This window comes from Atractosteus spatula, chromosome 17 (assembly GCF_055471065.1).
Source record: "Atractosteus spatula isolate fAtrSpa1 chromosome 17, fAtrSpa1.hap1, whole genome shotgun sequence".
Taxonomy (NCBI): Eukaryota; Metazoa; Chordata; class Actinopteri; order Semionotiformes; family Lepisosteidae; genus Atractosteus; species Atractosteus spatula.
This window is the reverse complement of record NC_142722.1, coordinates 6,375,053-6,401,324: the sequence shown is the minus strand read 5'-3', so window position 1 is coordinate 6,401,324 and position 26,272 is coordinate 6,375,053. Positions and strand designations below refer to the sequence as shown.

The window sequence follows — 26,272 nt, the reverse complement described above, 5'->3', positions numbered from 1 at the left end:
ACCGGTTTCTCCTCTGCTCTGCTCTGCTTCTGGATGGGGCTTTTGAGTGCATTGGAGTCCAGGAGTGGTGCTGCAGCTAATAAGGAAAACTGTCTCCAGCTTGACTGTTTCCATTACAGCTGGACACAGTGGTTCTGAGCTAGTTGTGTTGGGGGTTGTGCTGAGGTGCTCTGCATTGGAGGTTCTCAAGAGGTTCACTAAAGAAGCTTCAGCCCCTTGCCCCAAACACGCTCACATAAAGGTTATTTACCTTAATACCATTGCCATTGCTTGATTCAAATACTCCATTTATAGAATGCTTAGAAATGGCATTTGCTAATCTAATCTGCTGCTGAGATGTTTGCTGCATGTAGGATAGCACGCCTGCAGCGTTATGGGAAATGGTACCGAGTCTCGACATGCTCTTTCCCTGACTTTTCGCTGCAGTGGGGATATTTACTAGTGAATAAGCATTGTATTGTTTCACAGCATGCATCTGTCACAGCGGCACAGAGCGGCACCATTTCAAGCTGTAATAAAAAGCATAATACCTGAAATCTTTCAGAGGTTTAATATCTTTTTCGATCATGTAGCGCGTTCTTTTTAACAAGGTTACAGGAGGTTTATTTCTGTGCTCCGTCAGGTACCGCAGAATGGCATTGTATACAATCAATACTAGCCCTGCTTTTCTGTGCAGAATAATTAGACTGTAGGAATCGAGCCTGGGAGAGTCACTGATGATGTGCGTCACGGCTGGGCTTCTTATCTTCCCTGTCACGCTAACCCCTGGGATCTGAGACACCGCAGGGGTATGGAGGTTGCTATGCACCTTTGACAGTGTCGGAAAGTCATCGTGCACTGCCTCCCAGTGAAGGGAAAGAGGGGCAGGTATGACTTTCAGAGATGTTTTGGGTGGTGTTTGCCATATGACTACAGTTTTTTTTAATCCCCGGCACTCACCAGATGGGCTTAGGGTTTGCCGTGCCCTGAGTGGGACGTACACGTTCTGCCAGCTGTTTCCACGTCCCTGATCGATACTTCATCTCGGGAGCAGCCCCTGGGGAAGACCGCCTGCTCAGGCCTGGCTCTCTGCGGCAGTCAGGCCGGATGTAGGAGGTGCCGTGCCTTGCTCAAGGGGTCTGTACTCAGCGGAGCTCCGTCATCAAGCCAGTGATCTTTCTTTAGCTCTGTCGTAGGCAGTGGACTGGGCTGCAGAAGTAAGGTACCCTGGCTGTGCCTGTTATTTTGACAAAATGCAAAAGGAAGCAGTTATCATCCTCTATTTCCTCTCCTGACGGCTGTTGATATTCCAGACTCTTGCTCTGGATTGCTTCATTTGATGAATTAGAAGGGGATACAATGTGGAAAGCTTAATAAATACTGTAATAGATTAACTCCTTGGCAGGTGAATTTTTGTTTGCATATTTACACCACAAAATAAGTCAAACCGAAGCCATCAGACTCATACAGTAAGTTCCAGTCAAACACTGTGCTTCTGTGCTTGGAGAGCTGTGATAATTGAGCTGGTGTAGGCAGTCTGACCCGGTCTCAATCCTTAAAACATTTAACCTCTTTGGAAAGGGAGCAGGAGAAAAGAAAATGTAATTTGCAGCAAGGGTTTGAAAGTCAGACCGACTTAATTTGGCTGTTCTCAGTAACGCTGGTGTGCTGAACTGTATATAAAGGTAATGAAACCACTTGTAAAGACACAGGAGCAGAAACTCAGCATGGTGTGAACATTGAACTTGCAGAACTAGCAGTGACAGCAGCGTTAGAAATTATGGTGTTGCCGTGCAGTAGCTCAGAAATGATTGCATTGACCTTTGATTGGATGTTCCAGAGAGTAATTGAATACAGTTATACAATCAATGCAGGTGTCTTAGTGGATTCTGATGGAGATGTTTTTGTGATGTTGGCGTTTAAACAATTTTTAAAAATGGTATTGATCTACAAAAGTGGCTCTTAAATGGGGTGTCGTGTTTGCAGAAAATATAAACTCTGTAAAATGTTTCAGCCAGGGGAGGGATTGGAATCCTGCAGTGAAAATCTTCACTACGTGATAACACCACTTAAATCACATGATTAGTTCATTTCCAGGACAAATTACAGCTGCACTAGAACATTCTTTACATTTTCATTACTTTAATGTCAAGAACCCACCTCACCCAAACCCTGCTCCACGGACAAGTAGGTTTCCTGAATTAGCCAACATTTCTTAAGTGACAGTATTAATCTGAGTTTTCTTCTACAGTACAGAGTGGTCCTGTGGAAAAAAAAAACACTGAGGCTGTGGCACTTTGAGAAGTTAAGCACATGATCTACAGGTTGTTTCAATTTGTATTTTATTCCGTTGTGCAAATATCCATATTTTGGGTCTTAAAATGGAAAAAGGACAGTAATGATGTGTGTCTAGTCACCGCGTCAAGTGCCAACATTCTTTGCTCGTAATAAAAGTTGCAGGATCACAGTGCATTATGATATTGAATGGATCAAAGTGCTTAAAATAGGCCCATAGTGGTTTGTGCTTATTAAGACCATCGAGGACCGCAGTGCACACCTACACTTGTTGGGCGTACAGTGCTACTCCTGCAGCTTTCTTCTGTTGGTGCTGGACACAGATGATTGTCTGGGAGTAGCCAGTCAATGACCTGTAAACTGATAGCCAGCCAGTCTCTTGATCACAGCAATCCATTGCTTTGAAATGTCATTATCCTTCAAACAGCAGTTGACGGGGCAGCTATGTAGGGAAGGAGAAGGACTGTGAAAACTGAAGACCTGTTGTTTTTAAAAGGTGGACTTTGTACGGCAAATACTGTAGGTGGCCGTGATGATGATGAAATGCCCTAGTAGCGCTATTTTAGACTGGTTGTATTCTGTGGGTCAACACCCTTCTTCCTCTGAAGTATTCCAAAACTCGTAATAGAAAATGTGCTGTATTTAATCTCAGTGCTGATCTATTAACCATTGAAACCTTAATTAGTTTTATTAAGCCTGTCGCTCACTTTACAGTATACCACACGTCTTATACATTGATGAAAAATTCTGCCAATCCCATAAAGAAATTCTCAAAGCTCTAAAACGATTAAAAACTAGTAATTATCAAGGGAGACAGGTTCTCACGAGAGAAGACTCCTTGTCACAGATTCCTTTTAGAAGGGGATATTTGACTGCCCTTAACAGACTTGCTTCGGATCTCTGTCATGTTGAGCACGCTGTTGAGTAAAGGGCACAGCAAGCAGAGCTTCTGCATTCTTCTACTGCAGATGTGGGTCAGTCGTTTTTTCTTTTGTGAAAGCCCATCGACGTAAGTGAGGTTCCACAATGCTCATTAAGACCCTGTGACGGGCTTTTCTGCCAGCACTGTGGGTTCTGCTGATAACAACCACCCTGGTCTCGTTGGTGTCATCAGGAGCGCTCGCTGGCCTTCCAGTCTGAAAGATGTGCGTCAGTACTTGCTTTGTGCTCTCCTGGCTTTCTCTTCCGGCCTCCAGTTCATTTTCAGAAATGAAACCCAGATTACAGATGTGCACAGCTGCTCTCCAGGTGTTATGAAAGGAGCAGGTGATGGCACCGCCTGTATGTTGCTCTACTGTTCTGTTTTAAAAGACAATGTGGGATGGGCCAGCCACTCATGACATGAAGTCCCTATCACTTCAACATGCATGCTTTCATTCTGATTTTATTCTTTCCATTTATAGGTGTACAAGTCTGGATTGAGTTAGCTGGGCTGCACTGAAAACAAATGACTTTGACTTGCAACACATATGGCCATCCTACACATATGCCTGAAATTCAAATGGAAAGCCAGTTCATGTCTTCGGCAATTAGACCTTCTTTCGGGGTGTTTTCTGACGTTTTCTTTGGCACCTGTTTTGTGATATTTTGCTTCTCTGTAGCCCTTTTAGTATCTTGATTAGTGGCGAGAAAGCTTGCGGTTTTAATTTTTCAAAGTTGACATTGAGGATACCGTGCCAAACGGACCTTTTAGTGTCGTGGCCCTCGGTCTAATGTAAGTGGACCTGACAGTTGCTATAAATTGTAGCTGGAAACTCTCTCCTTTAGCTTTGGCTGGAATATCTTAACACGGTAGTTGTCTGTGAAGCAAAACGTCACACTGCTGCTGCACTTTTGAGCCATGAGTCAGAGGAAAGAGGAATAGTTTCCACTTTCCGCAGAGAATCAAAATGCCTTGAAGAATATTCAATTTTAACGAATGTGATCTCTTTCCAACCCACCTTACACCTGGCTCTCTGGAGATACTACAAAAGCCAACCATCACCTATCTCTCTTGCTCAGAATCTGGCAGCAGAGATTACAGAGTAGAAAGTGGCACTGATCTTGCAGGAGCAGCATTTGTAAATACTTTATAAGCAGATTCCTGCCTTGAGATTGTAGATGTAGAAAATCTGTTTAAATAATTTTGGAACTAACTTTAGCTGGAAATGTATTTTCATTCATTGGATTCAGTGGTCGTTTTAGACTGTTTGCTGATATAAAATGCACAGCCCCATGCTTTTTTAATACTTGCTGTAGTTCATGCTCTTTCATTGCCTCACTTCTATATGGTCAGTCAACTATTAATTGATTCTGATTTATACCCGAGAGAAATCTGCACCAGCAAGCAAAAATGAGGACGTCCTTTCCAGTACGGCCTCTTTAATTAAAACCTAGAGTTTCAGTGCACCTTACACTTTTTTTACCTACTAAAATTTTATGAAACACACTTCCATTTTGAGGCTATTCCTTTAACTGTACAGAGAGATCAAAGAGATCAGAATTCCATTAGTTGGGAGTAATGTGAACTAGATAACACTGCACAGCTACAGTAGGCTGAAAATGTGCCTGTGATTGCATATGCATTGTGCTCTAAAAATACTTCTGTAACGAGCTTGGATAAAAAAAACAGCGATCAGTGTGCTTATCCCATCTCTCTCGAGATCCGCGGTGCTGCAGTGCTGGGCTGAAATGTTACACTACATACTGCGCCATGCTGCCGAAACAGCAACTGAGTCATTCCTGAGAGCACAGGAAAGTTTGCAAACGAGAGGCCTGTTGGCCACCCTAGCCCCTTTAGTTACTGTTAATTGATCACAGGATCTCATCCGACCTTTTCCTGAAAGAAGCAGGAGTAGGCCAAAGTCCTCTTGTTGGTAATCATTCTTACGGAAATCATTTGCAGTAGGTCATTACAGTTGTGTGGAGCTGTGGTAGCTCAGATGGCAAGGGTGTCTAGCTCCTGACCGGAAGGTCCTGGGTTCAATCCCAGGTAGGGGCAAGCGATGGATTTTGCTCTAATTCCTCCCAGATGGTTCCCAGGTCCACTCAGCCTGCTTTCCAAATGAGTACCTTCCGGGGGTAATAGGCCATCCGGAGCGTGATGCTGACCACATCACCTCCACCTCCAGTGTCGGATGGTTGAGAAAAATGGTGGCCCTTGCCCCCCATTCCCCCATGGGCCTTTATGGCCTGAAAAGGGGACCTTACCTACCTACTTACCTGGAGCAAAGTGTATTTTGTATTGCAAAGTACTCAACAATGGACAGACCCAAGTTGCTTGAAGTAGCTGAAGAATTGGTATCCCTTCCTTTTTTGTATGCTCTGGAGCAAGCAAGCAGTATAGGTGTTTCACAGCTGGTAAACATAAAGCTTTATCCTACCCCTTAGTTGTGTACATGAAGATCTCGTTCTGCTTTCTTTCTCTCATTTTTTAATTTTAGATATGAAATGTGCTTTGCATATTTAAGAATTTAAGGTTGGTAAAATAAGAAAGGTCATTTGGCCCATCATTAGTCATTAGTAACTAATAAATCTAGGGATCTCTTTCAGCTGTTTCTTGAAGGAAGACAGGGTATCTGCTTCAACAACCTGGCTGGGTAGCTTGTTCTTGACTAATACAACCATTTGTGTGAAGAGGTGTCACTTGTTCTCTGAATGTATTTCAATTAATGGCCGAAAACACTTCCTTGCGCTGTGCTTAACAATATCCTCCCCTGTGGATGCAGCAATGTTTCCTTTTATATGCAAGTTTGCCATTTCAACTTAACACAAGTCAGAACTTGCATTCTTGTGCTGATTTTAGTCACAGTAACCATCCCATCATGCTGCAGCATATAATGTGATCTTATTTTCACCTCCTTTCCCCTAAATGGATCCTTGAGGTACACCTATGTATTTCTGTGCCTTACACAAATCATATGAAGCATTTTTGCAGCAGTTTTTTGTCCAAGGCCTTTTCTGTCATTTAATTTCTGAATATGAATAAAGTAAATAATAAAATCTTGAATATTAAGTACAAAGTCTGCTTACTCTTTTCCTTCACTGCAATGAACAAAGATGCAACTTAAGACCTCTTGGTATTGTTAAATACACTGTGCATCTTTTCTCAGTTGCTGTATTGTCAAATTTAAATATTTCTTGTGCACTTGTGAGATGTTAATGTGCATGTCATCTGCCAGGACACAATGAGGTATCTGAAGCTGAATTCTGACAGAAATGTCCTTTGTAATTTAAATTTGAAGTTAAGGATGAAGCTTTCTGAGAGGTGGGCGTTACATCACTGAAGAGGTGATTTAGTCTACTTGTCACCTAACAATTTCTCCGGGCCTCAATTATTTAAACCTATATTCCATGACAGCTTGACCGTGCAAGTCCCCTGGTTTTGTCAAAAAGGACACCAGTTTTCTCTGAGTTTCAAAAAGTTACTTTGCTTAATTGTTGAATTTTCAACAGAGAACAATCTAGTCAACCAACAAGTATTCTTCCAAATAAAAACTTCATATTCTTGTTGAATTCTGCTTTAAAAACTACTGCACGACAGAACATGCATGAAAAGGAATAATCAATGTGATTTGTCAATGTTCTGTTTTGGTTTCGTAGGAACTTTTGTGAAAGTAAAGGTTACGGCGAAGAAGATGTTGAGTGATGTTCAGGTTTGCAAAAGCATGACAATACAAAGACAAAATTCAAAGGCAACACTGGCAAATCGGGCCTATTCTGTGTACTGCAACATCGAGCTGTTTTCACCAGTCTGTAAATGATTTAAGGTTTCCTGAGTTTTGTGACAATGACAGTTGCCCATCAATGCACAATTATTATTTCTGATTGCTTTCATCTTTCATCTGCCATTCTCCACGCCCCTGCTCCTGTGTAACTATAGAGACAAGCTATCTTCTTGTTCCTCCACAGATTCTTCAATTTAACGGCATTCTCTGGACTTCTGTGAACTCGGTCATAGAACCCAGGATATCATTAGAGCTTAATTCCGGAGTCGATGTCGATTTTGAAAGAAACCCCATGAAAGTCATCGTATAGGTGACCTTTACACATCGAGCAAATTTTTCTTCAACTTTCTCAAGAGAAAATCACTGTACCTTTTGAATGGTAGTGAATTAACATACTGTAAATTGTAAGAAGAGAAGCGCCTTGTAGTTTTTTTAAGGACGACAAAATGAACTTCTAGCTTTCGTCTAGTGGAAATGGCAGATGAAAAGCGTTGTTCTGTTCGGGCTGTAGCACTGTACATGGACCTGTCTGTCTGGGGATTGGGTTCGGATGTCTTTGGAAAATCCTGCATTGGAAAATAAAATGCCAATTTAGTTTAAAGGAAGAGATGAAAATAGGGCTGAATTCCACTTGGTGCTAATGGTGATCAGCAGGCCTGAACTGGAATGCAGTAGAGGGGATGGTTGGCATCAATAAACACACTGCTGGTTATGCCTAAGCAATAAATGAAGTCATCATTGTGATACAGCTCCTATCCACTGATCTTCTGCCCTGTGTCCATGGAGGTGCTTCTCTCTCAGCTTCCTAAGGGAACCCGCTGCAAGAGCCTGACTTACATCTGGCTGTTCCTGCCATCCAAGATCTGCGTGCGTCTCTTGCTCCTGTGCTGCTTGAAGAGAAATTTCTCCCTTTTTTTTCTTTTTGCAAGCTCCGGTGTCCTTCACGCTATGCCTTTACCTTTCATGTCGGAGCTCGAAGGGGCCTTTTGGGGAGTTACATGGGGGGGCCACCGTGAGGGTTAGAGGTGGCCTTCGTGCTTGGGGGCAGCCCCAAAGTGAGCTCCAGTTGACACGGCAGGCTTGTGAAGTTTAATGATGACGGTCTGTGACTGCACCAGGGCACTCTCAATCAGGAGCTCCGTTGTGCAGAAGTCATGGTGCTGCAGGAGGGCACTTTCAGTGCTGTGTGCCTGGGGTTTGATTTCAGCGAGAGAAGCACTGGGAATACATTACCTAGGCACTATATGGATCCTTCATTGTATTCCTGAGGCACCGCCAGTATCTACAAGAACAGGTTATGGATCACCTTTATTTGAAGTTTGTAATGTAGCTTGACTTGATTCTTTTAATTCTTATCACCACTCCTTACAAAAAAAACATGTAAGAGAATGAAAATCAGTGGCTGCTGTATTTTCGTGACCTGCTGCCTTGTTAGGGCCTCTCTCTCGTGTGCCTTCACTGGATAGTATCAAGACCTTATCAGCCAGATTGCTGAGTGAAGTACAGATGATTTGTGAAGGTGACTTTTGTCAGGGAAAGCCCTGTTAATGAAAAACAGGCACAAGGCCCCCCAAAGACCTGTGTAACTAGGGTTGGTAATGACAGGCTGTAATTACTCTTGATAACTCCTCAACGGCCTCAAGATCAGTTGAGCTGAGCTGTTCTTCCTTGTCTCCCAGCTCTAGCTTCCTGCTCCTTGCAATATGAATGCATTTGTAAAGTTAGAGATTTGCATATTTCTGAGTCAGGTAATGGATGAGCATGCACACTGCCAATCATATTCACTAGTGTGTGAATTTGCATTAAGAGGTGTGTGAAAACACCCATCAGGCCTTCAATAATGCCATGGGTTTCTATCCCAATAGGCTCAATCAAAGCAAATTGTGCCCGATGCAGTGCTAAATCACCTCCTTTCAGCATCGTTTAAAATCTCGAAAGCAGTTCAGCATGAATAATGAGAGAAGTGGTGCATGCTGCACTGTCACAGGCTGAGCCTACACAAAGTTTTGCCTGTGTGCTATAATCGTTCCACCAGCCAGGTCCCAATACTTTCCCAGCTGCTCAGTAGAGTTCACTGGGCACAAGGCATCGACATCTCTGTGTCAGGTTTGAAAGAGATGGCGTCCACAGCCCCTTTTAAGCTTAAGATTTTGCTTTTGAGTCTCTGATCAGCACCTTGCCCCTAACTTTCGTGCCGTTCATGTATCACTGAGGGATGTTGAAATTTCTTGGTGACAATGGAGGAATAAGTCCAAGTCAGACAGACATTTTGAGAGAGGAGTCCTTTGAGGTGGTTTTATTACATTCATTATAAATTGTATCTCATTGTTTCAGTTCTCTATTTTAACCTATTTTGTAGTATGCAGTTTGCTAGGAGTGGAGATATCACATTTAATCTCTGCAGGAGCAGCAGCAAAGCAGATGGCATTGAAAGACTAACAAACACAGTGTCCTTTTAAAGTCATTTTTCATATCTGGATTCCTCCAATACTGCCTTCAGTGCTTTTAATGCCAGAATGTTCTCTAGTCTTAAAGCCCCTTTCACAGTCTGAAATGTAAAATATGCGTCGACGTTGAGATCTTGTGCGCTGCTGAATTGTGCGTTGGTTAATCTGTATGCCGTGTTTGAAGCCCCTGCTACTGTACAGCGAGGCAGGAGTGATAACTAATGCTCCCGGGCTAAGCTCACCTTTGATGTTGTTCACGGAAATCCACAGTGCTGAAGGCCCACCGTGACCTTGAAGTGAAAGAGCCAAGTGCTCTTCGCAGAGCAATATATTTCCGCTCCGTCGTCTGTAAGTTTGAATTTTAGGCTTTATGACAGAGAGCCCACAATACGCTAACGCCACCATGACCATTGATGCCACTGGAGATAATAGACAAGATTGCATGAAACACTAAGCAATGCATTCCTCTTAGGACCATAGAAGCTTGTTTCAGTTTTGCGGGGGACGTTCAATGCAGACTGTTGTGCCAAAATGTTTCAGGTACAGACTGCATACCAGCAGTGACAAGCCCTGATCCTGGAGAGCCCCCAATCCGGCAGGTCTCGTAGGTCCCCCTTAAATCCTTAGTTTCAAAACACTTGATCTCATTTCATTTTGATCAGTGGGGTAGGTGATTTGTTTAGTGAAGTAGTGGAGGGACCTTTTGAAATGAGATCAGTTTCAAATGCTGTCTAAACTTCTTAACTGTCAGGGGCCACTGTCGGCCATTCAGTGGGACCAATGTGCTTAATAAACTGCTCAAAACTCGCTTTTGACCAAGTCTTGACGACAACATGGGCTAGCTAACCCTCCTGTATATACTGTTGCTCTTTTCTTGCATCGGTGTCTCATGATCAGTTTACACGTGGGAAGCTGGGGAGTTAACTTCTCCCAGTACTGGTTTAGACAGAAGCTTCTTTAAGGAAACGTCTGGATGAGATCCATGGATCAGTTAGCTTCAAGCTGTCATAAGTGAGATGGGCCACTTAGCCTTCTCTCGTTCGTCATCTTCATGATCAGTGTACTCTCGGCTGGGATGGGTGACTGAGGGCATTTTGGCTATGCTGACAGGCTAAAGTTCACGTCGGTGGCTTTGGCTGTGATGGTGAAGCTTCGCCTGTCCATTGGTCAGCTACTCTCGACCCCTACAGCACAGAGCTCTCCTTGTGCTGTTCTTGGCTCTTAGGCTGCTGGCCTGTCAAGTGATAGTGATAGTTTTGCCTGAGAGAGAGCCATAGCTGGAAGTGTATTGCTGCAAATATTTCAGTTTTGTGCGTTACCATTCTTTTTTGTCTCTTGTCTTTATTATGCAGCTGGTGTGTCGAGCTGGTCACCCCTGGCGCAGTGCTGAAGCCTCTCAGCTTTAACGGGAAACCTACCTGCCTGCTCCAGATTCCACCGATAATCACCACCGAAGGTAAGGCATCCACAGCAGTTCCTGTGAACACGTGAGGCTAAGTACGTTCATTTCTATTGAGCATGCCACTGCAGTCCCAATGTAAAAACAATAAAGATGTCTGAATAACAAGTCCATTTCCTTAGGGAGCTTTACATGCTATTTTAACAGTTCACAGAACAACATTGTCATTTCGGGATCCACCTTTTTTCCCCCCTAAAGTGTGAAATTAAAGAAAGTGAGAGGAACTGGAACTTTCTTCAGGTGAGTCTAGCTGCATGTGTTCTCGTCTGAATTTCTGGTAAAGACCAATTTTATTTTTACAACTGTGCCTGCCAGTGCATGACACTTTTACAAAAGCGTATTTCTGCCAGAAGAGAGGGGCTCGAGTCCCTTGAATAATGAAGCCACACACATTTGGTTATTTTTACACATCTCGGTTCTTTATTTATCTCCACTCCTTAGCAGTGCATTAGCCGGGCATTTTGCCCACGGCAACAATTTGTATTTCTTGAGGATTTCCACTTGGATTCGTGAGCGCATGAGAGTTTGTCATTTTATTAACAACAAGCTGAGAAAGGCTGCAATTGTACCTCGGTGTTGCTAGATGCATTTCAGACACGTTCACACCTGGAATTCCTCTGCATGGGGCATTTGAATGATAAAAAGTACATTTTGTATCGGGATGTTTGCATTCAAAGTGATGCCTTCCTTACATTCTACACAGTGCTTTAACAAAGTAAAAACGTCAAACGTGCTTCGCCTACATGAGTGATCAACATTAGCGGAATATTAATTTTCTCGACCAATATAAGAATCCTCACAAAGGATTGTGCACTGGAGGAGTGTAACGGATCTGAAAGCTGCTCCTGTGCTCTGCCCTTTCTCTTGGCTCCTGCTTCTGGGATCAGAAGGGTTCTGGAGCTCTTTGTCTCTGTGCGATATTCCCGGAGCTCACCGATGTCCCTGAAGTACTGTAGCACTCTCAGGCCTAGAATGCTGTCGTGGTGTGTTTCTAACATCGAAAAATACATCAAGGAAGAAAGAAAATGAGATATCATAAAATATCTTCTGGGAATGAGGCATATAAAAATATCCCTTTAACAGGAAATTGGAAGAAGACAGACTCCACAGCAAAGGTCTAATATAATGAAACAAGAGAAATCTTCAAAGTGGGCCCAGAGTATTAATCTGTTTCACTATTCTGCTAAGATGGTCGGACAGCTTTTGTTTAGAGTTTTGAGACTTTGATGTCACCCCCCTTGGTATTTTCTGGTATTTTCTGTGAACTATTTTTTTTTTATTAATTTGAAATTTCTAAAAAAAATAAGAAAACGCATTTCACCCAGCCCCCCTCCTCCATCGCTGCTGCCCCCTCCCCCCCCAGTTTTCTACAGTTATTAAAAGTGACAGCCTGCTCTGTGCAGCTCTAACATCACAATAACCACTTGTCTGTTCTCTGTGGTACCTGCCTGTGATCTCTTGGAAATGTAGTTTATAATTGTTGGCTCTATAATCTCGGTTATCCCCCATTGAAGTCTTTTTTTGCTTTGTTAAAAGCATGGAGTGACTTTCTCCAGCATGTATTACAATGCAATCGGAAAGGGTTTGTGTCTGAAATATGGTGTTTTTTTTCATGTGCCTGAATCAGTCTGATTATGCTGAAATGTTGGGGATATTTGGCATTGGAGACAGAAGAATTCTCCAGGAAGGTTATTTAAGTGAGCTGGAAATCTGTGCAGGGCTGAAAATGCAGGATCTGACATGAGTCATCTAGCACAGCTGTAAATTGGAACCGCTGTTGATCCATCAGAATAAAATATAAGGATCATAGGAATTGCACAAGGTTTAGTCTGCACATAAGACTTATGATTTGTGGGTTTTCAGGTGAAACTAATTCAGACAAGGAATTAAGTCACCACTGCAGAGTAGGGAAATGGGAAATTAATTAATCTTATTTCGAGTTCATCAGCAAAGGGAAGTCCTATCGTCCTCTCTTCTCCCCTAAATGTTAAGCAGATATTTTTTCCCCCACCATACAGTACTTTGCTGATTTAAATCTGAGCAGAGAGCTTTTTTAAAGAAGCCTCCGGTGTGTTTTGTCAAGAGCCCATTTGCAGCAGGAGTATCGTATCGCTAATATGAGATTTCCAAACACACCTCAGATTTGGTCCTAAGTCAGAGCCTGTTAGCTTGTCTTTGTGCTCCTTCGGGGAGAACTGTTCGATGTTCTGATTTACGTCATGGAACCAGCCAGCAATGAAGTGACAAATAGCTATTTTCTTTTCTCTCAAGAAAATAAAATCATGAGGAGATGCTTTTTCGTATAATCGGATAATAAAGGCAGAAATCCCCAAATCTGCTAAATAGACCATTGATACATTTTAAGAAAATGAACTGTTATTAAAATAAATTACCATCCTTGTCTAGCTCTTGCGTTGCAATGTCCTGGTCATTTTTAATTGTGGCTGCCTGTACTGAAGTGATATTTTTAATATAATTTAGACTTTAGGACAAACCCAAACCCAAAAATGTTCCACAGAAGAACTGTCATTAATAGCTACAAGCCCATTGGTCCTGGAGCCCCTTTTTACTGTAATGAGTATCGTAATGGAAGAACAAAAAAGTCAGATTTTCTTCTAAATGCATGTTACTGTTATGTCGTTTTTGAGCTCCATTTCATCAGATTCCTTAAGGATCATGTAGGCCAGTGTTCGGGCATCCCACAGCGCCCAGTGTGCTGTTTATACAAGTCATCCTATAGCTGACAAACAGCAGCTGAGGGAGATGAACAGGAAAATCAAGGCAGTTGATGAATTGTATGTTCAGTTTCAATCCTTCTTGCTCACCACCACAGCCATACCCTTGTTCTGAGTGTTAAAGGAAAAGACAGGAATGCTGTCTGTCATTCCTTGTGGGAAAACTTAACTTCGAACCAGTAAATAATTTCATCGCACTTCCTCTTTTCACTTAATTTTTACATATGGCCCTCACAAGTCTAACTGTAGAAAACATATTCAACGGCTTGCAGTACTAAGTGTTTTTTCCCTTAAGGCTGAGATGTCAGTTCTGTGATTTTTTTTTGTATTATGCCTATAGTATCAGTTATGCACTCTGCTTCTCTAAATCGCAGCAGATACAAAGAGATACAAATCATTGTACGATGTACTTTGATGTATCAAGGATGGTTGTTTATACTTTAAAGATGTTTTTCATTTTCCCTGGTTTCCAGGGCTGTTTGAAATCCTTAGCAAATGTACTGTACTACTGTAAGGATTACTGTTTGGCCTCTTGATCTTGTATGCATTCTGTACTCTGAATACAGCCTTGATCAGGACGTTACAGAGGGTGTGCCCTCGTCCCGAGCTGTTAGGAAACAGCTGCTAAATGCCATCTTTAATGAGGCATACTTGAGGACAAGGAATTCTTAAAATCTACCCTAGAATAGAGTTGTTTCTATTTTAGGAACATGCCTGCAAATTACTCATAATGATAACTGCAAAGGGAGTTACCAGAAATCTGTTGTTTTTTTTATTCTCAAGTTTGGAACACAGAGGACTGCACCTCGGCTTCACAGAGCTTTTTCATAGTGAAGAGACATCCTCAGAGGTGAAGAGGTAGAATTCACACAGCTAGAGCCATGTTTGCTCGCTGCATTCTTGAGGGAATGGGAATTATTCCAATCATTCTGTCTTTTTCACTGGTATTCAGTTGTATACCCTTGGGTTTTTGAAACTGGCACAGATATGATGAGCTATTCTTTGCTTCTTGCAAGAATTGCGCATAAAATTGTATTAATGGTGCATATATGAAGATAGAACTTGGCTCAAACTTAAGTGTAACGAAAAAGTTTAACGTGTTCATGTAACTTTGCAAAAATGGGATTGATTTTATTTGGCATATACTGCAAAATTTATTGATATTTGTACCGGTATGTCACTGTACCACTACCAGAGCTTTTGGAAAAGGAGGGATAGGTAGCCCAGCTCTTGGACACTTCTCTGGGTGTAATGTGGGCAGTGTCATTCAAGATCACAAAGTAAGTGACAGAAAAAGAAATATTTGAAAATCAATTATTAATGGAAAGAAACATCAAAGCAGATCTGCATGTGATCTGATCTTCAAAGAGAATTTCTCCCATCACTTCCTGTAGCAAGAAAGAAAAAGGCTATTACCTGCCACACTGTTTATTCACAGGGGGACTCTTCTTACAGACCTGCGATTCATACTGCAGACATTGTAACTGCAGCAGAGCTGAAATGGAGCTGCCATTTTCTAACATTTCTCCCAAAGCACGTCAGAAGGTATTGTTCCCATACAGTATGTTATCCGGGACAGTGCTCTCTGTATCGCAGGACTGCCAAGTTTGTCTCTGTCTTCCAGAAAGACCGCTAGCCTACTGATAAATGGGAGGGAGGGGTCCTGTAACCTCTGTTCGTTGCGGTTAAATTTGGAAGCCTTGCTTCTGTCTTTTGTCAAACGCCATGCCCATTTCTGTCCTGCCTCTTTTCCACCCCCTCCCTCGCTAATGTCTCTCCTCTTCCTCTCTTTCAGCTCTCTGACCCTCCTAGCCACCCTGCTGTCCTGCTCTGCTTTCTGCCTGCAGGGAGGGGAGGGATGTCTCTGCTGTAACTCCTTTCTCTGCACTAATCCACTAGGTGTGTATACACCCCCACCTTTTTTATAATTAATGGCTGATTATCTCGTTTTGCCTGATGATCATAACTCCCTCAGAGATCCCTCAAGCATCTATCATGAAAATTAGGATGTTTAAAACCGCGTATGTAATACACTGATGAAGGTCACACGCCTACGTATCATGATCCATGCATCCTCTATGCATGGAAAGTAATTTTTTGGTAGTTTATTGACATATGTTTTCTATTTCCAGTGCTGTTTTCTTACTATAAAACCTGAAATAAACTATGTGATTCACTGAGTGAAGTTCCAGCTGTCTATTATATTGGACCTGTATTGATTGTGGGTACCTAACACAGGAGATATTACTGTGTATAAAGGTCCCTACCTTATTTGCTTGGGTAATTCTCTGTAATGCATATTGATTTTGTGTGGTTAGAAAAGTTGCATTTTGAACAGCCATAACGTCAGAGAGCTACACAATGAGGCCAGGACAGCTTTCTCGATTGCTGGGAAGTCTGCTTAGTAAGCATAGCACTCCAGTGTGGAATATTTCAGCGAAATGTGCAGGATTTAATTGTGTGACTAATCTCGTGAGCAACCCTGAAGTACAATTAAACGACCCCTCAGTGAGGTGTCGCGTTTCTTCTGTCATGCCGAAAATCTCTGTGGGCTCGGAACCTGAATGCCTGTTTTCTTTTTTTTTTTTTTAAATCTATTCGCTCCTTTATTTTACATTTTCACTCTGGCGATCAGTCGGCAGGCGTTCGTCTCTCGGGCACAGACATGGACGACTACGACGCGAGGTCGGCCGCTAGCATTTTGGCCTCGGTGAAAGAGCAGGAGGCCCGTTTCGAGAGGCTGACCCGCGCTCTCGAGGAGGAGCGCCGCAATGTCTCCCTGCAGCTGGAACGCGCTAACTTGCCCCCCGAGCGGCTGGGCGTCTGTGCCGTGGGCAGCAGCCAGCCTCTGGCCTGGCAGCAGCTGGTGATGCAGGTAAAAGGAGAGCCGGTGTCTCCCGCCCCGCTGCCCGCCGCCCCGCTGCCCGCCGCCCTGGCAGCCTGTCTGCTTTGGCGTCATCACGACCCCGGCAGAGCCGTTTCCACGGCGACCCGGGTTGCTGCCCGCCCGCGCCCTGGGGGACAGGGCATGCCAGCGTCGTGTCCACCCGCTCACTGCTCTGCGAGCATCGTGCCTTGACGTCTTCGCCTCATTGCTCATCCCTTCACCTTGTCTTAAGCAAGCAGCATGGACGAACGCTTCACATCCCGGGCAAAGCATTCGGAGTCGCACTCCGCCGTTACAACTGCCCGTTCTGCTCGTTCATTTATTGTCCTGCCACAGATTTCCTCATCGCGACATTGCCAAAGGGGCTTCAGTCGATGAGCTTCTGAAAGCTGAAAGCAGAGAAGCTCCTGTGATATTTCTCCACACTAAGTATTTTGAGTTATATCCAGAGTTCTTGGAACTCTTCGAAAAAGGAAATGTTAAACCAGGAGCAGCTTCCTTTATCATTGATACTCAGGGTCAAGTGGGACTAGTATGCCAAACCAGTCTGTTTAAAAAATATTAGAAGCAGTTCTTAAAAAGGCCCTTGCCTCCTCCTCATAACCTAATGGTTGCAAGGAAATTCCATGTCGCATTTCTTTTTTTTTCCTCCCTTCTGCCTGCCTTGCTCGTTAAGCATTTAAAAAGCAGCGCCTGCTGTCTGGCTTGGACAAAGAGCATGTTCCCTCATTGTGATGTTCATCAGCCATCATTCAAAGCACAAGGCTCCATTGCAGGTTGTGTTCCATCGCAGTTGAAACACTGAGCGCGTCGACAAAATGCGCCATCTCACCTGAATAATCCATCCCATGTCTGTTCCAGTACTTAGGCAGTCGTCGGAGCCAATTTGTCAGCTTTTGCCTTGTTTCTATCTCGTACGAACAAACCTTGCATGATTAAATTGGAGCAGCTTTTACAAGACAGAAAGCGAATTAGTTTGCTCCGTGACGAGTGTTGTTTTGTAATTGCTCCTCGCGTTTTGCTGCAAGGCGTGGGGCAGTCAAGTGTGGCTCCTGATGCCAGCTGTGAGGCTCTGGCAGGGTGAGGAAGCAGCCTGCCATACTTTTTCGTAGTGCCTTGGTACTGTGCCGTCGATCGGCAATTAACGGCAGGAAAAAAATGGCTTCTCTTTAGCCTTTACTCTTGTGCAGCCGCCTCATGCAGAACTGGTAAAAGGGAGGCGTTTGCACTGCTTGTCCCGCAGTGGTACTGGAATGCATGAGTTGGTCCCTTATTCTCCATCTCTCTGCTGCTCATAGCATGATGCAACACAAAGTTGCAGAAGAAATGTCTATCCTGTGCCATGCTTCATCGCTCCCTCTGTGGGTGAGTGATTGAACTCTGTCCTGCACCCATATGTTTCTTAAGTGCGCTTTCATGTGCGTTGGCTTATCTTGTGGCTTTAATTTCAGCCTGTGTCAATCTTCCTTTGACCTGAGACCAGGGGTTTTTGACTCTCAATGTCTCTTACTGTGTTCTTCATGATCTTTACCTGTACCGCCCACACTTCAATCCCAGTCTCGCACAGGGAGGGACTGGGATTTTAAATCGGATTTGACCACGGCACGTAACTTGTTTTTTTTTTTATTTCCAGGTAAGTAAATTGTTGGCGTTTTGTTTCCTTTGTCTCAAATGCCGGAAGGTGGTGCAAATTCAGGCCCAGAGGAGCATGTAGGAAAATAGCGAGACAGTGTATGAATAATTCATCAACACCATAATGCATGCTGTGCTGTGGAAATGTTGTGGTGCGGACTTGTGAACACTGTTCTGCGTCCAGAGACCTTTCACGACACTGCAGCCCTGAAAGTGGAAACTTTGGATACAGTAAAATACACTCAAGTTGTATTAATGCTGAAAACATTATATTACATATCCGTTAGAGTACACTGTTAATAAGAGGCTCTTGAGAATTTTGCATTTGACTTGGTAGAACAAAGATCAAATATTTGGGATGGATTTTGGAGAGGTGATTAGACCTCTGGTCTATTCACAGTGTTTTGATAGTTGCTAGAAAAGCTTCAAACTTGTTTTTGTTTGGCTTTCAGAAGGGTGTGGTTTCAGATGGCTCAGGCCCTGGCACATTCCACATTGTTCTCCTGATGATTTAAAGACCTCTCGTAGGTAGCAGACTCTTCATGAAGGTTTACTCAGCTGTTGTTGGAACCTTTTTTTCGGGTATAAATTCTCTCCATTTGCATAACTTAGATGATTAGAATAGCATTGGTCTGTATGTAACCAGGGGGCCTGTTTGCTAGTGCATTTTTTTCCATGTAATTTGTAATAGTTGTACAAAGAACACAAAACTAATAGATGAATCTATTTTAACTTATTCTCCTTTTTTGGCAGTGCGAGGTTGCCTGAGTGGCTGATGTTTAAAAAGACCGTTTTGGTTATCCTTTTTGAGGGATCATAAGATATATAGCTTTTCCTCTCTCTGAACATAAAATCTCTCCCACTTTATTTTTTAAAGTAGGGACAGTGTCGCTTATAGGACAGCTAAGACATGAAACGTGGTATCTGTTCAACCACATGCTGCTACAGAATTGATCCAGCTGAATCAGACCCCAAGTGTTCTAAAGATTGTTTTGGCCATTTTGACTTGGCTGTCTTGTTCTGTGTTTTGTTTCAGTGTCATCTCTGGAAACGTTCAAGCATAGAAATTCCGTCTTGTGTGCAACTAAGGCAGCTTTAGTAGTTTTTTTCTTACCGTTAATATCGTCTGGCTCAAATCCATTAGCAAAATACTTATCCGGTGGATGTCAGACGGCTGTAATGAAATGCCTGAGCATTTCTGATATGTCTAAAGGGAGAATTTATTTACCTGCTTTTTGTTTGAATGCCTAATTCTGTACTTAAGGTCTGTGAAGGTTCAAAAAGTCAAGTGCTTAGCGTTGTGCAAAAGGGCCTCAGGAACATGTTTGCTGGGCAGGCTGCCTGAAATTATAGGGATGTCTTCCGTTTCAACTTGAAGTTCAAACAGCAGCTTTAATCCGGCCAGGATTGTAGATCCTCAGACAAAACGGCTGAATCATTAAAAAGATTGTAAACGGTTTAAGTTGGGATGCTTCATCACATAAGGGTCGTTGTGTTGTAATGATAAGTTGCGTTTGACTTTTTTGTGGCATCAGTATTTCCTGGAGTTTAAGCCAGTGGTGTCGGGTCTCTTGACTGGCGTGACCTTTTGGAAAACATTTGGGAAATTCCCAGATTTTTCCATAACGTCTTTCGATCTCCCTTGGCGGAGCGACAAGACGCAGAGGGGGACGTTGCGGTGGCACTGGAGCTCTCTCATCTTTGCCCTGTTGGGGCACAATGAAAACAAAGCTGGACTATTAACTAGGCTGCGGAGATATCCCAGACTGGTTTGCTTTGTGAGACGGGGAGGGGTTTGGGGCGGGGGGGGGGGGCCAGTGACTTCCAAAAACATCATAAATCACCTGTTTAACAATGGAACACAGTTCCCCCGTCTTCCTTTCCCTGCCACTGCGAGATTTCTCACTTCTCATAAATCTGTAATTACTTTGGGGGGCCATCGAGATTCATCATTTAGTAGTTCCCATTTATATTCTTCTTGCGTCTGAGCCTCTAACTTCTTCGTTGGTCCCGGCAAGCACGTATTCCCCTCTCCCTCAAAAACATTGACTTTTGCGCACCGAAGGTGGCAAAGTTCAGCTTGATGTGAAAGGTAATAGGATGATGAAAGACACGCTTCTCATAACGATCCGTGAATCCATGCCTTGGAATTGTCATGGCAGTAATCTGAAGCTCAAGGTGATGCTTCGGAAGAGTGAAGGGTGAAGTATCAATATCTTGCTGGCAGAACCCAGCAAAATGAAAACTGCATTAGCCGATGGACTGGCAGAGAGCACTGATACGTTCAGTAGAGGCTTAAAGTTATTTAGCTTTTTAAAAAAAAGAACAGACATAGCATTAAGATGTGGAGTTTTGTGCCCTGGCTTGAACCCAGAGGTAAGGAATAGCAAGGACACAGTGCTGGTGTCTCATTAATCACGGTGTGACTGTGGCAGGGATTAGTGCTTGTGTTTGTGCTCAGGGTAGCACAGGAGTGTTGGAATTTACACCCTGGGGTTGCAGATAGGCGTGTTCCTTGGAAACCTAGTAAAGGACAGACCTTATAAAGAGGGCTATTAATATTGTGCAGCGAGGCACAGACCTTCAGATCCATACATTACTAGAGCTTGATTTCTGGAGGGGAAAAAATGCATGTTGTAAACGTCAACACATGAACTCAGCAGTGGGATTTGTTTTACAATTCGTTTGTGAACCTAGTGCAGGATTGAAACAAGTGGCCTTTTAAAAGTCGAGTGAAGCATTGCAGCTATTTGTCTCCTAATAGGTAAATGCATACCAATAGCAACAAAGGCGCTATGTAGAATCACAGTCCTGTAACTAGAAAAGCTGGAAGGCAATGTGGAAATTCAGTCTCTCGGTTTTTCAGGAGTGCTGTCAGTACAGACGATATGGATGTAGAGTAGAATATCCATCCACCTGAGGGCTAAAGGCAATCTAATGTAATCCATGACAATTAATAATTCAGATTCCTCTTTTTGTATTACCATTTCATTCTCCGTTTTAATCCCATCCCTGTCCTGATCATTAATTGTGTGGAAGGTTCATGAAATATATTATCCGTAAAAAAAAATATTTGAAGTTCCTAATTTGCCCTTTTAAATCAATCAAGTACTAATGACCCAACTGGCTAGATGGCCTTCTCTCGTTTGTGAATGTTCTTATGAGCTATAATGTTTTCATTATGCCACCCTGCCAAGAGTAGACATCTTGTGCTTTTTGTGTATGACAAGAATACTATTTATGTGTTTAACATGGTTGTGCTTCAAAGAGCCTCTATACATTCATACTCTGAGTGAACAAGGTTAGATGTTGACCATAGGTTAAGTACTAAATGGAAAATGTACTGCGCGGTAATTTTTCTTATGTCAGTAGGGATTTTCTCACACTGACTGGCTTTGTTTCATTATGTACAGATTAATGTCTCTATAAATACATTAGAATTTTATTTACAATTATAATTCTATTTAGGCATATTGTTTTAATTCCCACTCAACAGTCTTTTTTTTTACAATAGAATTATGGGTTCATTAAGAAGTAGATTTTGGATTCAAGATTATTTTTATGACTCTGCAATTTTAAAGTTTGCTTTAGAGACACGAGTTTCCCTTCAGTCAGCTACCACTCAGTAAATTGTGAGATATGTTAATTAATCATTTAGGTCCCCAGCTCACTACAGCACTAAGAGTGTTGTTAGTCTTAATCCCTGGAAATGATGACATTTACAGTAGGTACAAATCTTCTGTATGAATCTTGATAGTTTTCCCTGAAATAGCAGTTGATTTTTCCTGTGTACCAGTATTGATTTTAAAACGCTGTAAGACAGATAACATTGACATTGCATTTCTGTTTTCTTGAAATATACATTCAAGCTTTGTGTGTCTGTGTGAATGTGTACTATATAACATTTCCTCAAATCAGTTACTTTTGATAGGTAATTTACAGTAATCTAGTACTGTATTTTGGTTGCATGTGTTCTGTCAGGTGGGGAATGGCTGTGTAACTTCCAATATATGGTAGGCCTCCTACTCAGCACAAATTAAAGATTGAGGATAAACTCACATGTTCGTACTAGAAGTGGTGGAATGAAGTCTTCACCATATATGGTAGCTGCCAGCTCAGTAGAGACTGTTTGGGTTGACAGCAGCTTAAGTGCATTAGCAACACTGTAGGTGCTCTTAATGTGAAACAGGAAGCTGCCTGCTTTGCACCAGGCCTTAGCAAACGAGTTACCCCTCTTTTCAAGGTGAGAATGTCTGTGGTATTATAACACTGAACATGGAAAGGCTGCATTTACTGAGAATTTTAACTGATGGCAACAATATGTTGCAGTAATGGAATAATCAATAGACGTTATTGTTTTTAATTTCTTTATAGTACTGTAAGTAGAGCTTTTTGAATGAGATGTCTGATCTGTCTAGCACCAAACAAATACAGTGCCTATGTAATGAGGTACAGTGGTTTATGTGCTAATAATACCCCACTGTTTTCTTGGTGTGGGGTCTGTGTCTGGGGTCTTGTGTACAGCTTTGCTCTAACAGGCTGTAGGAAGTTGGAGTTTTGAGATTTTCAATGTTCCTTGTTTTTCAGTATCTCGGTACTAGGAACCAAATGGGTTGAATGGCTTCCTCTCGTTTGCAAACTTTGTTCTTGGGGCAAAGAGGCAGCAAATTTCCTGTGTCACCGATCGCTCGACCTGCAAAATTCAGTTCCTTTTTTTATGTGAGGGAGGACTAATGTGAAAATCATTCAAAAATTTTCAGTACTAATGTGCACTTTGGAAACGACTGTTTGTGAAGCAGCCGCATTGCAAAAATTAATTTTCTTTCTGTTGATGCCTCAGATTAATTTCTGTTTTGGGTTTATTACATGTTCATATCTGTGGAAAGGCTTTTGAAGCTGCCTTTTTAAATTTTTCCTTTGCTGAGCGTCCACTTTTGCCAAAAAAAAAAAGATTAATAATAAATTCATTAGATATTCTTTCTGCCCTCACTTCCAGCAGGAACCTGAAATGCTGCTATTGTAAGCAGAAATAATCTATGGTGTGACTTTATGAATGCAGTCTGGCTTTTACAGTACATTCCAGATTTGCTAAAACAACAAGAAAAGGAAGCCTTCCTAAAATGAAATGCAGCAGTTCTGGGGGTTGCACCGTTCTCTTTCGAAATCTCGGAGAAAGGCTGTAAAATGTCGTTTTAACAGATCGCTGCTGTGTTCAAGGTGTCTGAAACAATGCCTGTAGTATGCTGGAGTGGTTCAGAGCATTAACCTTCATGCCATCTGTGCTTCAATAAGATCTTGACAGCAATGACTGTGGTTAATTACCTTCAATGTGTTTCTTATCAGTGTATTTTTGCATAACTGGGTTTTGGTCACATCAAGAATAAAGTTTAGGAATGACTCGAAGCGTCTAAGCGCTCACAGTCAGAATAGATGGAAAGACAGGGTGAAAGTACTTTGATATGCATTATTTTTAAAATAAAATGTAAAGCTAGGATACTGTGGCTGCTTTTCTCTTCAGATTTGTCTCGCGCATATCGGAAATTAAAGGGCACGCACGCACACATGCCTCTGTAGCCTATTGTGTTGTTTTTTAATCAAATTTCTGTGGTATCTAGGTAGCTAGTGGGTAGATTAAAAAAAGAAGTTGTGGACAGGAAAGTGGAAGACCCTGATTAGATTAACACTCTTAACTGTTCTGACACAGAAGCCGAGAGCTTTAGGACTCCGGCTTGGAAAGCAGACTTAAGACAAGCAGGGCACCCCGCAAACTTCAGCACAACTCTGCGCCGTCCTTCGGAGAGCGAGCGCTTGCCCGTGCGGGGTGTGGCCAGTGCATGCTTTCTGCGAGCTCCAGCTGCCTCTGTCTGTCAGATCCCACCCCCAGAGGGGACCTCGTTTGCATAGATGCTGGCTGTGGAACGGAGGACAGGCGAGCAGTGTGTGGAGTAGGCTGGGAGAGAGCAGGACACTGGCAGCCTGCTCAGAGGGCTTCCTCACTTATTCCCCCCACTCGTCTCTCGGCATCACCTTCTTGTTTGTCTGGCTGTGTTTGACGAGGGTTTTTTTCTTTTGTGCGGGGGGGCGGGAGAGACCCGAGCTGAAGCTGGACTTTTGCAGAAGAAAGGATTGGTGGAGGAGGAGGGAAGAAGCTGGTCTTTTAAATTTTCGTCCCTGTTTCTGCAGCACCTCACGGGCTGAGGAGGAGAGGAGCAAGGCTATTTCGAGGAGGAGGAGAGGGGGGGGGTTGCCATGCGTGTGTGAATGTGGAGAGGGAAAGGATGCTTGCCTTTCTCTGAGCCCACCGCAGTCGTCTGTTTGAGTTGGTGGTGGGGGGGGGGGGGGAAGGAGGAAACTTTCTGCTGAAAAGGAAAAATTGCATTTGTCTTTTTTCCACGGAGGGTAATTAAAGACTTCATCAATGCCTGCCGAAGTCAAACAGGTAAGTGCTGTATAAACTTGTCTATATTGTTCTGTGTTTTTCCTCCTGCTTGTTCTGATGCTTTTGTCTCGGGGTAGTTTGATCCGCTGGTCAAGGTGGGCAGGGAGTCCTGAGTGACATGCAGGGGAGTAGATTATTTTAGCCAGCTGTTGTCAGTCGTATACAAAAGTTTTTCTGTGCGTTATAGCCACCCTGGCTTTCTGTCTCGAGACTGGGTTTAATGGGCAACGGACCTCGTTTCAGAGACCTCTGTGCCAGCTGAGACCTGCATTTTTTTTTTTCATTTGACCTGCCACCCACCTTTATCTGGTACTGTTTAAGATCCACCGGAGATCAAACTGGCCACGCAGTCAGTCCAGATGGCCATCGTCACAAGGGTCAGGGCTGGTGTTGGAAGTACAGAATACTTGCAAACCGATAAAAAGTGTGTGAAAGACTCAAAAATCTGCCTGTGCTTTCATGAGTGTGCCCAAACTCTGCATTTATAGTGACATGGTCTTAAACAACTAGAATTACTTATAATTAATAAATGTCATACATGTATAATATTTATTAAGCATAAAATAAGGAGAATGTCTTTAAGCACTTCTAATGAAGTAGGGGAATAACTGCATAATGCTTCAGTATGCTGGTTGTGGAAGTTTTCTTTACAAGCCCACAAGATTTATTGCTTCTGTTAAAGGTTTTCCAAACAAGCTTGTAAGCTCACCGGTTGTTTGCAAGCACTGTTTAAACCTTTTTGTTTGGTGGGTTCTCGGTCTGCTTTAAAGCTACTGAAGGGTGTCCACTGTGCTGGCGGATGGCTCTCGGCATTCGTGCTGCCCCACCAGACTGCAGTAGCTTAGACGTCTGAAACTGTCAGCTGGAATATGTGATGTTCTTCTCGGAGCTTGGCAGCATTCCACCTCAAAAAGGGAAATATTTGGGGGGGGGGGGCAGTCAACTCTGAATGACCCCCTGGATCTTTTCGATGGGGAAGGTTGACGGGGGAGTTGCAGCTTGAAAATATTAGAGCGTTCCCTGAATTTCAAAAGCATTCTAGCAGCTGGCTGGATTTTTGGCTTTGGGGGTCTGATAATCCTTAAACTTGCTTTCGGCAGACAGATGCTCCTTACTCACTGGCAGATCTTTGTTTTTTGGTCAGATCTTTCAGGTTTAGAGTGAGAAAAGTTGTGGCTGCATTATCCCTCCCTTCCATATATATATATAAAGCCTAAAGTGACACATTCTATTTTACTTCCCAAAATGGATTCTAGTGGTACTCTGTGTGCAGAAGTGCTGACCTTGTCGATAAAGATTCCAGGAATTCTTCGCGTGGATTCCAGAACCTCGTGGCCTCCTTGAAGAAGAGTCCTCTTCTGGAGCAGCGGGGTGCGTGTGTGTTTGTGCACTCGTTGTGCGTTTCAGACACAACGGCACCTGTTTTACCCATTTTAACGGGGAGACTGAAGGGTTCAGTCAGTGGCTGGCTACCGCGCCCCCCAAAGAGTGAGAGCTTCCTCTTCGATAAAGAATTTATCGTGCAGTGGAAAGTGGAAGACTTTACATTTTAACTTCTGTCGCAAGATTGTTCTAATTAAGCCACCCAGCTGCGTTGAAATGGAGTCCCTGGTTTCTTTCAAGAAACAGCTGGATGAGATGCTGAGATCAATTAACTACTAACTACTACCAAACAGGCTAAATTAGACAAATG

The 26,272-nt window shown here is 43.0% G+C and overlaps 1 protein-coding gene across 11 annotated transcripts in view; it reads left to right on the top strand.

The window, feature by feature from the left end:
- Nucleotides 1-26,272, top strand: part of arvcfb (ARVCF delta catenin family member b) — a 159,148-nt gene that overhangs the window by 51,387 nt on the left and 81,489 nt on the right. For 6 of the 11 annotated variants that reach the window (XM_088935513.1, XM_088935510.1, XM_088935519.1 and 3 more), the window contains exon 1: nucleotides 16,286-16,496. In XM_088935513.1, coding sequence (XP_088791639.1) covers nucleotides 16,287-16,496 — 210 coding nt within the window. In that variant the 5' untranslated portion in view covers nucleotide 16,286. Of the gene's footprint in view, nucleotides 1-10,779; nucleotides 10,884-15,416; nucleotides 15,521-16,262; nucleotides 16,497-24,094; nucleotides 24,580-26,272 lie in introns of those variants that run through there. The other 5 variants (XM_088935518.1, XM_088935512.1, XM_088935517.1 and 2 more) reach the window with 4 other exon arrangements.